This window comes from Scomber scombrus, chromosome 7, assembly GCF_963691925.1.
Source record: "Scomber scombrus chromosome 7, fScoSco1.1, whole genome shotgun sequence".
NCBI lineage: Eukaryota > Metazoa > Chordata > Actinopteri > Scombriformes > Scombridae > Scomber > Scomber scombrus.
The window spans coordinates 22201725-22219838 of NC_084976.1; the positions used below are offsets into that span (position 1 = coordinate 22201725).

General features: G+C 38.0%; 1 protein-coding gene across 2 annotated transcripts; it reads left to right on the forward strand.

Moving 5' to 3' along the window:
* The first annotated feature begins 246 nt into the window (after nucleotides 1-246).
* Nucleotides 247-16253, forward strand: tbx20 (T-box transcription factor 20). 2 transcript variants are annotated; one of them, XM_062422784.1, is made up of 8 exons: nucleotides 247-492; nucleotides 1567-1804; nucleotides 3124-3288; nucleotides 4866-4974; nucleotides 8722-8880; nucleotides 10236-10342; nucleotides 15073-15185; nucleotides 15925-16253. In XM_062422784.1, the coding sequence occupies exons 1-8, from the start codon at nucleotides 363-365 to the stop codon at nucleotides 16251-16253; spliced, it is 1350 nt and encodes a 449-aa protein (XP_062278768.1). In that variant the 5' UTR covers nucleotides 247-362. The 2 variants fall into 2 exon arrangements, with proteins under 2 accessions (XP_062278768.1, XP_062278769.1); XM_062422785.1 differs by having other exon boundaries at nucleotides 10236-10312.
* The last annotated feature ends 1861 nt before the right edge of the window (nucleotides 16254-18114 follow it).

The following is an 18114-nucleotide window of genomic DNA, read 5'->3' on the forward strand; positions in this document are numbered from 1 at the left end:
AATAATAAGGGGCGGGTGACCAGGACCAAAGCTTCCCAAAGAGCAGCCGGCCTCAGATCTGCCACCGCAGGACGCTCACAAGTCACTGGAGTCAGTCCTCCTTCTTCCTTCAACATGCATCCAACAAGACTTCTAACTCGTTTGTGACAAGTGTTTTTTTGTTGGGTTTTTTTGTGCAAAGAGGCGAGTTTTCTTTTTTTTGTTATCCGTTCAGGCGAGCAGATTGTTTGTGCGTAAAATAGACTGAAAACGGGGAGAAACTGCGCGTATTTTTCCTCCGCCGGGAGCCAATAACAGGCGGACACAGGATTTTGTTTATTTTATTTTGAAGGCGGAATAATTTGAGCTTTTTACCCAAAGACATGGAGTACACGTCATCCCCGAAACCTCAGCTCTCATCCCGGGCAAACGCTTTCTCCATAGCCGCCCTGATGTCCAGTGGGAAGTCCAGTAAGGACAAAGACACGGAGGAGAACACCATCAAGCCACTCGGTGAGTCTGGGACTGGGAAATAAAATAAACTTAATTCTGGGTTGATTTGTGCGTAAAGTTTTGTAGTAATTTAAGTTTTACGCACAAACAATCCTGCGTTTATGAAGGTTTTAATGAGGTGAAAGTTCCCCGTGAGGAAACTGAGAGCCGATGAAGCAACAGAGAGAATAAAAAAAAAAGATAATAACTAACTGGAATAAAAAGGCCAACACCAAGAGATGAAAAAAAGAGGAAATAATACGCATATTAAAGATGGATGAACTCTCTTTGTTGACAGTGAGGTAAAAAGCGAAGGGAGCCGAAGCTTTATAATGTAAATAGTATATAAAATAAATAAATAAGTAAATATGGTGACAAAAAAACTCCTAACATCATTTTAATTGCACAAATACACTCTTTACATTTATAGAGTTGTGGCGATTGTTTCAAATTGAGGTTTGAATAAGTATATTATAACCGAGCTGTTATTAATGATTTAAATAATGTCCAGAAATTACAAAAGAAGTGAAGATGACTGACACAGTGGATCATGTGTTTTATACAGAAAGTAAATGTTAACATGCAGGTGATGAAGTGTATTTTGTTTCCATATTCACTGAATTTGGAACAGAAAGGTCTGGAGAGTTTTTAAAGAAATCAATCAGAATTTATTTTATTCTCTTACAGGAGACGTTTGTGTCATTTGCAGCTTCACATATCCAAAATACTCCACTATTATTTCTTAACAATCCTCAAAAAGGGGTTTTGATATCTGGTCATCTTTTTTAAGGAATAAAAAACATTTTGCAGATGTTTCAGTCCATTTTTGCCCTTTTTCTATCATTTGAGTGAAATTGTCACAGCGGCCTTTTTCCATTAAGGACAAACATATTTAATGGATTCAAATAGGAAACATGTTTTCCGTTTCATTGTCAACGCTCCTGTTGAGATTTAATGTGCATGGATCAGTATGGATGCTCTAATATTAACAATATACAAAAGGAATAATTAAAAGAAACTGAGAAACTGTAAGTTATAGATCTATTTACTTTTTTTTCCTTTTTGTTTCTGCGTGTATTCTTTAAAAACAAAAAGAGCAATTTGTGGAGAAGTCCTCCTGCAACCAGCAGTCTCTGCCGGACCTGTCATCCCTGGACGGGCACGGGGACTTCAGCGGGAGCGCGCCCGCGGTGTGCACGGAGCCGCTGATCCCCACCAATCCCGGCATCCCTAGCGAGGAGATGGCGAAGATCTCGTGCAGCCTGGAGACCAAAGAGCTGTGGGACAAGTTTCACGACCTCGGCACCGAGATGATCATCACCAAGTCCGGCAGGTAAATGGTTAACACCTGATTTATATCATTTACATGCATTTATGGTTATTTATCACTATGCAGTGGGAGTTGTTAGACTATAATATAAGCTAATAATAATGGTCATAGTAATAGCCCTGATAATAATTAGATAAATTGGTCAAAATTATATAATATAAACAGCATTTTAATATACTAAATTATAAGGAAGGATGCAAAAGAAAAAAAAACCTAACACACACACACACACACACTGCTCATGTCTTTTTTTTTAGCCCAAAACTTTGTTACAAATAAAACAAGCAGGGCATTTATTGTCCCGTTATTGCTGTTATTGTTTTTTTTTTAAAAGGTAAAATTAAGAATAAAGCTTATTTCCTGATGCAGAGGTGCGATACACACAGCAACACCTGAGATGAAAAGTTCACCTTTCGTCTGATAAAGCGGAAGTTTAAGTACATACACGTGACAAAATGAACAAGCTATAGGTTTACTGTAGGCCCACACCACAGGGCTTATGTATGTGTGCTTATAATACGTAAATAAATAAGAAGAATTAGAATTAGATTATATTTCAGAGTAGCCTATATCTTAAAAGAAAAACAACCAAGTGACTTTAGCTTACAGTGTAAATATATTTGTAGGTATTTCCGTCTAAACTGGGACAAGCTTATCTTTCATAAGCTTAGAAAACATTTATATTTCTACTGATTGTATTTTCGTGGATGTGCATTGTGCAAATGTGTTTTTCTGGCAATTTGGGAGTTTCAGTAACCTGAGGGGATTTTTCATCCTACAAAAAAATACTATATTTATTTTCTAGGCTTCAGAATTTAAGAGGGATCACTTTAAAGCCCCCTAACAAAAGAAAGAAAGAAAAAAAGAACCCAAACATATCGGATTCACTATTTCTCCACCAGGATTCCTGGCAGTGTGGAGACGGCTTTGAAAACAGCATTTAGACTTCATGTTGGGAAATAACATTTACAAAAAATACAGTTATTTAACTTAATGAAAAAGAAAACAGACTGCTGGACATGATGTGGTGTCTGACAGTGAAGAATGTTTTGATATCTTAGTCATGCATAGCTATGATTGAGATGTCTTGCCTGCTGTTTGTATATAAATACATTTACAAAGCTGTGCTCAAAATTAAAAATATACAAATATTACTACTACTGCTATTGATAGGATAATAATAGTAGCAAATATTGGTTAGATTCGATTTGAAGAGAAAAAACTAAATGGCACATAATCAATAGGCTTTTAGTAGGCATAATTAGCATAACAATAATACTACTACTAATAATAATGATAATATTTTGCCCTGTGATTATCAGGAGGATGTTTCCCACCATCCGGGTCTCTTTCTCCGGGGTGGACCAGGACTCTAAGTACATCGTGTTGATGGACATCGTCCCGGTGGACAACAAGCGGTACCGGTACGCTTATCACCGCTCCTCCTGGCTGGTGGCCGGCAAGGCGGACCCTCCTCTGCCCGCCAGGTACAGACACTCACCGTCCACACAGCTGATGACTGAACATAAAATACTACTTCATCTTCATGACTGTGAAAAAAGAAGCAAAACGAAGAAAGAAATAGAAAATAATCGGAAAAAGCACAAAAAACAAATATCAAATCAATCAAATGTTATAGCACCTTTCATACAGACTAGTGTAGGCTAGTTCAAAGTGCTTTAATGAATGAGGAGAATACAGCCTGTATTTTTTATTTTTTGTGTTTGTGTTTGTGTGTGTGTGTATGGAAATTATAACTAGGCGAGGTTAACGTGTTATTTTAGTCTAATAGTATAATTATGTTTATATATAAGACTTACATTATATATACCATATTTTAATGGTAGGTTTCATGCCAGACGCTTCTTAGGTGACTGTTTTTATTCCAGATGTCGGTGTTGTGTTAATAACAGGAGCCGTCACATCAGTACTCCAGTAATGGTTATATTGGGATTTATCGTGTTTAGTCTATGCGTTTCGTTTTATTCAAACACCAAAAACTGAAGTCGCCACCTTATTATAGAGCAGGAATGATCAGGATGCATCTGGCAGCCTTCATACATGCTGATCAATGATGTGAAGATGTCAATTCAAGTAACACGCCAGCTGAGGAAGCCGCGTTTCTTCCCTCAGTGCAGGAAAGGACCGTCTATGCTTAGACACTGAAGTCAAGTTTTTTTTCCTGGGAGGGTCTGAGTGCAGGCTGCATCCAACAATTTAAGAAAAAAAAAATCCACGTTGGACATTTTTTATACTGATTCCGGTATTTTTTTTTGTGTGATTCCTATTAATTAGGCTAATTGAACTGTCCCACTTTCACACCGAGGAAATGAGTAACCAAACAAAGTATTCAATATTTCCCCACCAGACTGTCTTTCATGGCTGCATGATGGGAAAAAACTTAATAAAGAAAACATTTATTCAACTCTATTATTGGTGTCTGAATGAGGTTATAGCCCAAACTGGACACATGTATTTAAAAAAAAAAAATCCATGCATGTGATCTAAACTTTCCTATAATTACAAAGACATAAAAATAGACTAATTAAATCGAAATAATCTCACATATAAAGATAGAAACGTTATACAATCGAAATAAACTTGCATATAAAGATCTAAACACAATTAAATCGGATAATGTGGATTAATGGCAACATAAGTAACAGCATATAAAACAAGCTATATGCAGGCTTTTATAGGCTATTTCGGCAATATTTGCTTTATTTGCGTAATGTAAATTAGTCAACTACAGGTAGGTTCCTACTAGATAAACTGATAAATATACTGTATAGGCTTATATTAATTTAAAAATAATTAGAATTACGAATTCATCGATTTTCCTGCTCTAAAACAAAAAATAGATTCCGAAAAAATAAAAACAAAACAAAAAATAAACAAAACACAAAACAAGAACGCGTTTGGAACGGTTGCTAGGCTACAAGTCACGCAGTGGAATGCTGGCTTCGAACGCTGGTTTCGAACGCCGCTCAGCCAATCAGAACGCAGGGCGTGACCCGACGTTCTACTTCTTCTTCATCATCACGTTCTTGTCCTTTTCCTGCAGGTTGTATGTTCACCCGGACTCTCCGTTCACCGGAGAGCAGCTGATGAAGCAAATGGTTTCCTTTGAGAAAGTCAAACTGACGAACAACGAACTGGACCAACACGGACATGTGAGTGTCTTCTGTCTGCTGACGATAGAAAAGCACGTCAAGTATTAACATAGTTATTATTACATGTAGCTCATGTGTACAAGCTGTAATGTTAACATAGCTCACAGTTACATTTCAGCTGAAACAAAAACAGACAAAGCTAAGTTTATGACATAACAACAATAATAATAATAATAATAATGCATTTTATTTAAAGGCGCCTTTCAAAGCACTCAAGGACACCTTACACACATACACAACAACAGTACATCAAACAATATAAATCAGGTAACACTGATGTGGAAGATAGATAAATAAATAAAAAAGAATGTGAATAAATAACATAATTGGGCCTTCCAACATTTTTAATTGGCTGAATTAATGATATGTATAAATGTGTAAGTGGGCTGTGTTTTCTGGTCTGGATTTGTTATTACTATTGCCATAAATTATTAATCTAAGCCTGGATATAGTTTAAATTAGAGCCTGACCGATATATCAGTCAGCCGATATTATCAACTGATATTGACCTATATCACAGATATATTGGTATCAGTGAATAATATGTTGTGCTGATTTATATAAGTGATATAGGCATTATTTTCATGTAGGCTATATTTGACCCTTTTTTAAATTCAAGTTTTATATATAGGCATTTGTTGTTGTTTTTTGTCTGACCCAAATGGGTTTTTTTACCATTCAAAGCTAATTCGTGCACATTCATTTTATACAATTAAATGTATTGTTAAACTGGATAAATATCATACCTACATTACATTTGAGGGATTATTACAAACAAAAATGTATTTTTATCTATATATTCTGTACATATAATATTATCAACCAAAATATCAGTATCAAAATTGTATCCAATATCAGTCAGGCTCTAGTTTAAATAGCGTGTCAATTATAAGTGTACATAAATATGTTAAAGTTTGAAAAGTCACGCAGAACTTCCATGAACAGCAGGCTATTCGTCTCTCTGTCAGAAATAAAAGGCCGGAGTGTACTCGGTTGACTCTTGCAAATTGCTCCTTTAATCCTCCTTTCACTGAAGGCATCACGACAAGCAGCAGCAGGGAACAGAAAAACAGTTAGCGTTTATCCATTAATTAGCCAACAGTAGGGCAGACAGCATGGGAAACCAGGTAATTATTGTCCTGAAAGGTGTGTGTGGGTTTGTTTAAAAAAAAAAAATTAGACTCATGATACAGCTTGCATGAAAGTAACCAAAACAAGCCTCTACAGTATATGAGCAGATGACACCAAAAAGTGCTGAATATCTCTTTAAATTATTTCAAATTTTTTTGGCTACTACTAATAATAATAATATATATTAAAACACATTTTATCTTGTAAAAAACATACCAAAGATGTTTGTTTTAAGAAGAGATAATGTATTTACACCAAAAAGAGATCGCCACAAAGAAACTGTATTTCAAGAGACACCAAGCAAATGCATTGTGATAATTAAACTGCTAAAATATTTTACATTTTTGTGGACCAGATAAAGGTTAGATTGTATATGATCATCATTTGATTCATATACTTAGCTAATTTACATTTAAATTAATTCAAATGTCTGTTTTTACTCAGAAACATACAATATAAATGAATGAAATGAGTGAAATTAAATTAATTTGGAGTGTGCACTGTATATTCTTAAACAGACGTAACCTAAAAGCAATAAAAAATAAAGAATTACTGTATCCAAAATAAACACTACCAACAATATCTCAAATAAAACCATTTGACAAATCATTCAAACAAGCAGGATGAATTATGTGATGAAAGCAATGGAGGAACAGTGTCATTGCACTAAAAACAGGGTTACTATTTTAATAAATATAAATATCACATTGTATCTGACTTTATTATCACTGACATACACAGAAGCAATGTATATGGTGCATCCTTGTGTAGCTAAAATCAGCATCTACTGTTTCTATATCTGAATTTAACTGTGACCTGCATGCTGAGATTGATAATAAATTGTACGATTGGTTGAAAACACAAAATGTCACACAGCAGTTCCATCTTTAATTTATTGGCCTGAGTTGAGAAAGATAAACTGTTTCCTGGGACGCAGCCAGACACAAACAACTATGGAGGGGAAATTCTCACCATGACGCTGCAGCTGTTAACAACTTTATCTGTTCGCACTTGTCTCTCTTTTTTTTTCTCCTCGATCACGCCATTCCTCTCTCTGTCTTTTTATTCTTCGTCTCTTCGCACAGCATCCCCGTCTTCTTCTGTCATCACAAGCTCTTCGTGTTTTTGTTATTCTTCTTTTGCCCTTTTTTTTTCTCCTCCGTCTTTGTTGGCCTCCCCTTCCCTTTCAATAAGAATGACGAGTTGGTTGAATATGAAAGCTTTTCTATTTTTGAAACGTATCCAAAGCTGCGAAGAGGCATAAGCAGCTATGACATGTGTTAAAATGTGTTAATTCACCATTTCACAAATGTTTTACACTCCAACACTGTATATAATTAAATTGTTTATTGACAATAATCTGATTAATATAAAATAGACAATGTCAGACTTTTTAAGAAATGTTTTAAAAACACCTGCAGCAATGCAATATTCATCATTCTGGCAGACAGACAAGCTCACATTTTGACGTAAAGCGTTTCATATTTAGACATTTAAAGGACATTTTAACGTCACAAAAGGAAAAGAGCAGGTGTCAGTAATTGATGAATGATGACCTTTAAGCTGCTTCACTTTCATTGTGCACGTTACCTCACTGGGACACTTTATTGTGTCTTATTGTATAATTTTATATAACATAAAGAGTTGCAATTATCACTTGATTGAACTATTAGTTTCCAATTTAAAAAAAATAATTGCCAGCTATTTTAATAATCCATTCATTGTTTTGAGTAAATTTCCCCCCAAATTCTCTGATTCTAGCTTCTCAAATGTGAATATTTTCTAATTTCTGTGTCGTGGACTTCTGGTTGCGAAAAAAGCAAGACATTTGAGGATGTCACCTTGGACTCTGGCCAAAATAATTGGCATTTTCTGACATTTTATGGACCGAACAACTAGTCAGATGAATCGATAATGAACATAATCATTAGTCACAGGTCTAATAACATCATGTTTCCTTTTAATGCCACTGTTTTTTTACATGATATTTTAAAAAAATTCTACCAATTACAGAGCAATTAACAACTCAGGCAGTAAATACTAAATACTGCACTTCATGTTAAACACACCACTAACTCTCACCTTGGCTCAGTAGTACATATTATACATGTTGTACACATTGTCCTGCAGCATAATATTTGCAAAATTAGCACTGTGCTGTTCTGTTGTGTTCTTCATTTCTTTTGCACAACCTTCATTCTCAAGAATCCCCAATTCACAAGTGTGTGTAAATATAGTTTTTCTTCTTTACTGCTACTATTATTGAGGTGTTTATATTATTCTACATTCATTCATTTCATTGTTTTATCTACTCTAAATTATTATATCAGTCTAAATTGCACTAAACATCACTGTGGACTGGACTCAGCATCTTGCTTTCCTTCAACAGGTGCCTATAAGCCAAAAAACACCTGACATCCAACAATAATATAAAAATAACACCAAAACTGGGCCAATTTCTAACCCAGTGATTTTTAGTGTGTATACATGGAGGGACTTCAGCTGTATTTCATGGTGCAATCCTGCAGGCAGTTGTATAACGATGATTATTGGACAGTTCAAACCTGCACATGTCTGATCTGTTTCATTGACTCTGGCTGTGCTCCTCCTCTGCAGATCATCCTCAACTCCATGCACAAGTACCAGCCGCGGGTCCACATCATCAAGAAGAAAGACCACACCGCCTCACTGCTCAACCTCAAGTCCGAGGAGTTCCGCACGTTTGTCTTCGTCGAGACCGTCTTCACCGCCGTCACAGCCTATCAGAACCAGCTGGTGAGTGACACGAACCAACGGCCGTAAAACTTTAAGCCTTGTCTGTTTTCAGGGGCTTTAAAATTTCCTTTTACTTGATCGTATCACATGATCTTCCTCAGCAGATGGAGTTCATGGACTTTCCATTTCCACTTTGTCCATGTTGGCTTAAAAGCTAAAATTGAAGGTTTTTGACCTTGACCTGACGAAGATGGCAGTGAGCAGGGAACACTGATCAGCACTGGTTTTTATTCATATATAAAGCTTTATTACAGTTACTGCCAGCCTATATTTCTTCCCTTTAAACCATGAGGTCACATGATATTGGTACTCACTCACAGAATAGGTTGTTGCTTTATACTCCATTAGTGGAATTTAGTGGCATCTAGCAGAATGGATTTGGCAGAAAATGAATAAAATTCATAAGTATGTTTTAATTAGTGTAGAATCACCTGAAAATAAGAATAATCTACACAGGGAGCGGGTCCTCTTCTACAGAGGCCGCCATGTTGCACCACCATGTTTCTACAGTAGCCCAGAATGAAATGACTACTGATACCAGAACTAATCCAAGTACCCTTAAAGTGACACCAGTACCATCATGTAAACAGAAGCATTAAATGCGACTTCATTATCACACAGACGGGTCATATAGCTGCTGTGGCAGTGGGCCAATCACAATTTGCATTATATCGAAGAACGCTTGTGTTGATTGCCTGTGAGCACGTTCACACAAATAGTCATATTTTTCTAGTTCTGGGTACAAAAAGGATCGGTTGCAGTTATCGTTTGACGGGAGACGTTTCGATACTACTTAGTGTCGATTTATTATGGTCAGTACCTTTAAAGTATTGAGTACTGATACCCAGCTCTAATTGTTACTTGGGCTCCTTTTTTTGCAACAGTGCTGGTCATTAATCACAGCCTGTATTGAACTAAATTAGTGTAATATCTTTGAAATTCAAGTGAAATTCAACAATTGTTAAGTACTTTGCCTTTCTGCATGTTTCACTTGCAAAAGTCTTTATCTTTAATACACATTTCCCCTTAAAACTAGCCTGAAAGTGTATTGATAAACTGTGACAATATAGATATCAATAGTAAAGAAGGCCTTTCAAGCTTTTTGCAAGTTTTCGGGCACTGTAGGTTTTCTTGCATGGTTAGTAGTGGGGGAGGGGGGGGGGTTGTTTAATTAGGTTGTAATGTGCAACCTAATCGCGAGATGCCACTAAATCCTACAGACTGCTCCTTTAAATCATGAGCTGCATTGTGGTAATATTACAGAAGATTTTTTTAATGATCACATTTTTTTCATACTCCACATAGTGACTTTGAAGAATAATAATTGACACTTTTCTCTTGTCTTTTTTTCTCAGATAACCAAACTGAAGATTGACAGCAACCCGTTCGCCAAAGGTTTCCGGGACTCGTCGCGGCTGACGGACATGGAGAGGTACAGGGGATTCTGGGTCCTGCACTGCTTGTTTAGCTTTTGTCCTCCGCCGCCATGGCCGCCACTGATAAGATACACGAGGAGGGAGGGAGGGAGGGAGGAGTGTGTGTGTGTGTGTGTGTGTGTGTGTGTGTGTGTGTGTGTGTAGAGGGGAGTATGAGATCTCGGCTCATTAGTAAATACAGAAGCTTCAGTGTTTATCTCTCTCTGTTTGTGTCAGTTTAAACAGATAATCCACGTTTCATGTTGCAATCTTCTTTCTTTCTGTCTTTTCTTCTTTCATTTATCATTTCCTTTTTGTGTCTTTCCATCTTTTCTGTCTTGTTTTTCTTACATTCCCTCCCTCTTTGTCAACCCTTCTGTTTTTGCTTTAACTAGCCTTTTTCCTTCTTTATTTTTCAGCTCTCTATCAAGCATTTCAGTTCTTTATTTTCTTTCTTTTTTGTTTCTTGTCCTTCTTTCCTTGGTTTTTTTCAGTTTCATAGTCTTTCTCTCCTTCATTCTTTCCATTAACCTTTCTTACCTTGTTGTCTTTCCTTTTTCTTCTTCTTTTCTCTCCTTTCTTGTTTTAAGTTTTTCTTGTCATCTTGTATTCATTTCTTGTCTTTCTTCCTCCTTTTATTCTTAGTTTCAACTCTCATCTTTCTATCTTTTAGGATTGTTTTCTTCTTATACTATATTCTCCACTCCTTTCCTTGTATTTTCTTTCTCTCGTTTCTTCCTCTCTTGCTTTTCCCTACTGCTGTCTTTCTTTCCTAATCTTAACTTTTTTTCTTTACCTTGTCTTTCCTTTTCATCTTTCATTCTTCCTCTCTTGTTTTTTTCTGTCTTTACATCTGCCTATCTTACCTTTATGTCTATTCCTTCTTGTCTCCCTATATCATCCCTTTTTTCCTTTCTTTTTTTATTTCCTGTCTTTATTGCAGTAGGCAGGAATCAGAGTGTGTCATAGTTAATACTCTCTGAATCGCATATGTTAAACAAAATAGGCCGTTACTGCTGTACCTGCCTGAATGCACCACAATTTAATCATACAAGCCTTTTACATCATCAGCGGCAATCGTTACAAGCACCAAGACCAACATTAACAGCATTGCATAGCCTGGCAGAGCCGGCCACATAAACCACACACACACACACACACACACACACACACACACACACACACACACACACACACACACACACACACACACACACACACACACACACACACACACAGTAGTGTACAGTAAACAAGTCTGATTAGGTGTGTATGTCCTCAGTGCTGCGCCGAGCTCAGGCTTTTGCATCCAAAATATTTAAATGTGCCTCTCTGAGTGCAAAGCTGCAGATATCTGTGCTTTGCTTTGGTGGGGAGGGATGGAAGTCATCACTGCAGAATCATGTGATAAGTCACATAATGCTGCTGCTGCCGCTGTCGTGTTGTCACTACTCGGCATTCGTTGTAGAGAAACTGGCTTAAGTTTAGCTGTCTGGGTCGAGAACGACGGCTGAACTTTAACTCTCTTCCTTCTGTTCCCAATGTCGTGTTTTTGTGATAAACGTTAGCAAACTGCGTTGTTTTTATCTCAGCTTACATTAAAAGCAGCCAGCTGAGTGAAAGAGGAGGGGCTGCTCACTGCTCACAATCTAGCATTTGGGAAATATACTGCCACTCAAAACATCTGACCTATTATCATCATCAATATCATCCTCACACAGTAAACTAGAGGAAAAGAAAGAAGAATAGTTTAATTTTTATTGGTCAGATAATTAAAACATTGACTGCTTTTCACTTCATGATCCAGGCCCAACGCGTCTAGATTGTTTAGGATTTTTCGCTTCTTGTCTTCTTTGTCTTTCTTTTTCCTCTTTATTTTCTTTCTTGTCTGTCTTTCTATATTCGTTTCTTGTCCATATTTCTGATTTCAGTTTATTTTCCTTTTTTTAAATTTCCATTCTTGTTTACATTTTTCTTGTTGTCTTTAATTCTGTTCATCATTATTTTTTCTTTTCCAGTCTTTCTTCTTCCTTATATTCATAATTTTTTTCTCCCTCTGTCTCAGTCTTTCTTTATATTTGTGTTCTGTCCTTTCTTACCCTGTTATTTTCTTCCTTCCAGTCTTTATGTTCTTCCCTTCTTGCTTTACCTTCCTACTCTTTCCTATTTTCTGCCTTTCTGTCTTGTCTTTTGTTTTCCTCTTTCCTTATCTCTCTTGTTCTTTTTTACTTGTCTCCTCTTTTACTATTTTTTCTCATCCTTGTCTTTCGTTCTACTCTCCTGTCTTCCCTTTTTCCTTTCTTGTCTATTTTTCTTTCTACCTTTTCTACCTTTGCTTGTCTGCCCATCTTCTTTGTCCTTCTTTTTCCTCCTTATTTTGGTGTTTCTGCCTTTCTTTCTTTCATTCTTTTGTCTTTCTCTTTCTTGTCTACATTGCTTCTTTTCTTGTCTTTCTTTTATCTCGTGTCTTCCCTTCTTTCCCCTTTTGCTGTTCGATCTCCCTGCCTTTCTGTCTGGTCTCTGTCCTCTGGACTCTCTCTTTTCTTCTCTTATTTATTTAATTCCTTTTCTTTCCTTTCTTATTTATTTATTTTACTTCCTTTTCTTATATATTCCTTCTTTCCTTTCCTTTCTTCTGTCCTTCATTTCTAGTCTTTAAAATTCTCTTTTAATTTTTCCTTTCTTGTCTTTTTCCTCTCCTTTCTTTCCTCTGTAGTTATACTTTCTATTTATCTTATTCTATTGTACGTGACAGATTCAGAGTTCATGCTCAATACCTCCGAAACACACAAACACACACACACACACACACACACATACACAAACACACACGCGCACGCGCACACACACACACACACACACACACACACAGTTACAGTCTTCCTCCAAAGGATTTTTATGGACGCTGCCAAAACACACACTTCTCGTAATTCCTGATTCCGGTACTACGGCCAAAATCAGCTGACAAAATCAAACCATCTGCCCATTTCCCTCAATCAAACATCCTGAAACAGAGACCGCCGAAACACAGCCAGACACCCCCTCTCCACCTCCCCCCCACCCCCATCTTCCTCCTCTCCTCCTCCTCCTTTTTCTTCTCTGTCTTTCTCTATTTGAGGGCTGTGAATTAGACCTGATCAATTGATCTTCGGGGAGCTGCAGAAATCACATTAGTCTGGAGTCGGCCACTGCACTAAAACACACTGTAATTCAATTGGCTGCAGTGACTGATTGAAACCAGCATGCCCCGCCCGCCCTCAACTCCCTCCCGCCCTGCCGTGCATTGTGGGAGTTCGCTGTGGCCTCTGCGCCGGAGGGGCCCGACGCTGATAAAAACACACACATTTGTACTCCTCTGCTGACAGATATTGCACTTTCCTAACCTAATTGGAGGGGCGGGGGCTGCAGAGAGGGGGGCTGCTAATGTGGACGCATGGCTCTCATGATGCAGACCACTTGCCTGTCTGTCCTCACACACACACACACACACACACAGACACACACACACACACACAAGCTCACTACCTCCCCCTAACAATTTGTGTCACTGTGTTTGAGAAGTGCTGTCTGACAAGACTCAAATGAGCTAATGCACTTTGTGGGATAGCAAACACACACACACACACACACACACACACACACACACACACACACACACACACACACACACACACACACACACACACACACACACACACACAACACACACACACACCAGAAATCTACATACACAGTCAACACAAATACATACAAAGACACACACATTCAGATAAAAACTAAACATGTAAAGGAAACTGAATATACAAACATAAAACAATGCTAAATGAGACCCGTCATTTCCACCGAATCTGACGGATCAGCCATGAAAAACAACTAAAATGTCGACTGAAAGGCTTCATACAGCAGACTTATTATCATCTATCACAGTATGGGACCCTTTGAAAACATGTGCTTCTGTAATAATTCATGTTTTTATGTTTTTGTATTATTTTGTTCAAATATAGATTAAGAAAATGTAATTAAAATTATCAAAGAATCACAATCTTTGCTAAAATACAGCAGGCAAAAAAGTGACTTCTATTCATGATTACAATTTTCTTTTTCTTTTTCTTTTTAATTCTGATCTTCTGACTACAGCGTCAACGATTAGTCAATTAATCGATTGCTTTTCAGCTTTTAAAATGATCGCCAGCTATTTTGATAATCAATGAATCATCCAGCTTCTCAAATGTGATTTTTTTTTTTATCCTTGAGAGATTAAACTGAATATTTTTGGATTGTGGATTGTTGGTCAGGACAAAAAAAGACATTTGATCATGCCATCTTGGGCTCTAATTGATTTATTACTATGAACTATTACTATGATAATGAAAATAACTATTAGTAGCAGCCCTACTTCTGACGTATATCTTATGGCTTTTGTTTTGTGTCATTCATTGTTGCCGCTTATTGTTGTCAAAAATACATTTTTCAACTCTAACATGGTTAAATAAAGGTTTAAATATATAAAACTGACACATCACAGATTTTAGAGTAACACTGAAACTGAGAGAAAATGCTTTACATTCAGTGTGTGTTGTTATTTAGTTCATTTCAAATATTAAAGAAGAGTTAAGAAGTAAAGTAGATTATTTTCATGTTCGTATTTTTCATATATTCGACATGTTTATTTTCTGAAAATCCTTTAAAAATGTTTATATTTACTTGACAAAATAAATAAATGAAATGGGAAAAAAAGAGATTTATTTTGGGGTTCTCTCTTCGGCTTTTGCTGCAGGGAAAGTGTTGAGAATCTGATCCACAAGCACTCGTACGCCCGGTCGCCGATCCGAACCTACGCCGGCGACGAGGACAACCTGGGCGAGGACGGACTCTCCGCACACACCAGAGGTGAGCGGCCGTCACACACACACACACACACACACACACACACACACACACACACACACACACACACACACACACACACACACACACACACACACAGATACAGTAGATGAAAGAGACCCATAAAAAAAAGAAGGGAACAAGAACTTAATGTGGGATAATTAATCAATCACCTTATTACTGTTTTAGTCATTTTTAAGCGAAAATACAGAACATTTGCTGCTTCCAGCTTCTCAAATGTGATGATTTTTTTATGGTTTTCTTTCTCTTCTGTGCCTTTAAACTGAATGTATTTGGGTTTTTGCACTGTTGGTTGGACAAAACCAGACATTTGAAGATATCACCTTGTGCTCTGGGAATTTATAGCAAGCATTGTAGACAAAACAACAAATGAATAATCAAAGAAATATTCATCAGATGAATCGTTAGTTGCAGCTTTATTCAAACAGGGTGAAACAGTGTATTTGTTGGGGACTATTTTCAGCGGCGGATTAATCCACATTTGGTGTGCTAGTGAGCAGCACAGTTTATGTGGCATTGAGTCAAAATAAACCACAGTGAGTGTGATAATGGTAATGGAGGAAATCAGTGCAGCGGTGTGACTCATTGACATGTTTTTAATAGTTTTAGGACAACATCAGAGATCTATGGCACAGAGGAGGAGGGAGTTGGTTTTGGTCTTTTAATGGTCTTTTTTCTTACTTACTCTAACATTTACATCCACTTCATTTGTCTTCTGCAGGTTCGGCGTTCACCGCCTCAGACAACCTTTCCCTGAGCTCCTGGGTCACCACCACCTCGGGCTTCTCGGGCTTCCAGCACCCGCAGTCCCTGTCGGCCATGGGCACCGGCGCTGCCTCCCTGCCCCACCCAATCCAAGGCTCTCTGCCCCCCTACAGCCGGCTGGGCATGCCGCTGACGCCCACCGCCCTGGCTGGAACTATGCAGGGCAGCGGACCATCCTTCCCGTCCTTCCACATGCCCCGTTACCACCACTACTTCCAGCAGGGGCCCTACGCCGCCATCCAGGGACTCCGCCACTCCTCCACCGTCATGACGCCCTTCGTATGACTTCATCCTGGGGGAGGAGATGGCCGAACCTCGCTCTGACACTCATCCCCAACTCCAGTGCAAAACACAACAAGTTATTTCTCCACTCCTGCTCTTCACTCCTCCATCAAGTTTCTATCTTCCCCTCTGGTCTTTGTAAATAGCTCACCTGCGGCGAGCGAGGTGACGGTAACGACGAAAAGATAAGACCTGCGGAAACACCAGTAGGTCCAGAGGTTTCTACTTGTGACGTTGTACAAACACTTATGACCTCGATACAAACTTTAAAACAAAATCCAAGACAATAAAAGGAGCATGTCTGATCCTGGCCCTTGAAGAACAGAAAGTGGATTCTCAAATCCTCAATTTAAACTCATTTTAACAATATTTAGAAGACCCTGCCTCCCTCTAAAGATTTAACAGTCGCTACTGGCTACAGGGTCTCCACCGAAGCTTTAAACGATGCTTTTTGGAGTGACTCATCCGATGCAATGTTGGACTCCGAGGCTTGGTCTGAGTCTGCAAACGATTCAGTGAAACAGCTCAGCGAAGAGACGGAGCCGCCATCTCAGCTTTCCTCTATTTTGTAGAAGGTCAGCCATATGTACAGCCGAAAAACTCCGCTCTGTTGAAAGTAATGTCAGAAACGTACGTTAAAATTCATTGTACAAAGATGAAAATGCTACATTTACTCACTGTAGAGTGCAAAAAAAAAAAAAAAAAAAATCATAGACGCATGCTGACAAACGCAGTAGACAAACCTGCTGGGTAAACTTTATATGGAATAATATGAGATAAATAAGTTCACCTACGACAGGGGCGAAGGCTTTTTGGTGTTATTTTAAAAGGTCCGGTCACACCAGCGTTTAAAAAAAGAGGAAAATCAGTTCAATTTATGGATTTGCTTCACAAGGGCGAATCACATAGATGCACATTTTTCACATTATAGCTTCAACTTTGGCGATCTTTGGCAGGCTGATGATCAAAATCAAAACATCTTCACTTCACTTTAAAGGAACAAATTTGAGGTTTCAATCAACTTGTTTGACTTCTTCTGTCTGAGTATAAACTGCTCCACAAACGAGGAATGTTTGCAGACAATTATGAGACAAGAGTGACACAACACAATAAACGGTGTGAAGTTACTGTCCCATCAGCAATCGAGCTAATAGACAGTTAGCAGACTTCTCCTAGAGATTACATTAATATTTGACTAAATTACGCTAAGAAACGTAGCTGCGGCTTGGATTAGACAAGATACAAACAACATTTAGTATCGATAAGTGAGGTAGCTTGAATGTTGATGAGACAATAATTTAGTTGTTTATAAAAGCTCTATTATTAGTTCACCAACTCGCCAGTGAGCAGATTCAACGTTATCGAGCACCTGCAGCGTTTCACAATGATTTCACTTTGTCACTTATTGGTGTGACCGGACCTTAAAGGTATACTACACAGGATTATCATTAAAAAAACACACACAAAAACAATGTTCAGACTCATACCCATTAGAAGTGTGTTTATCTGCTCTCCGCTAGTGGTGTGAGGCCACTGTCTCCGTCTCTCTCCTCTGCTCTCTGTCTTTGTGTCATGGATGTATGAAGAGCACACACACACACACACACAGAGCAGAGACGTAACAGCAGACATGATAAACATGCACTTTGGCTGCATAAACACCAAATCCACTGATCCAGCACCAATGCTTTAGAACGTAACCGCTGTGAAACAATTAAAAAATGATGTTTTATTTATCAGATTCATGACTTTGTTCTCACTACAGCCGCTCCCTCTCTTCATTCACTCTCAGCTCGCTTTGGTTGTCGTTGAACCGGGGAGGAAGGGCCATCTTTAAATGTTGTGTTTACAAATCCTGCATAGT

Excerpts from the sequence above, each read along its gene's own strand:
- tbx20 (XM_062422784.1), top strand. The coding sequence starts at position 363 with ATGGAGTACACGTCATCCCCGAAACCTCAGCTCTCATCCCGGGCAAAC. Across the intron at positions 4,975-8,721 it reads AACTGGACCAACACGGACAT|ATCATCCTCAACTCCATGCA; the intron begins GTGAGTGTCTTC and ends CCTCCTCTGCAG. Across the intron at positions 15,186-15,924 it reads ACTCTCCGCACACACCAGAG|GTTCGGCGTTCACCGCCTCA; the intron begins GTGAGCGGCCGT and ends TGTCTTCTGCAG.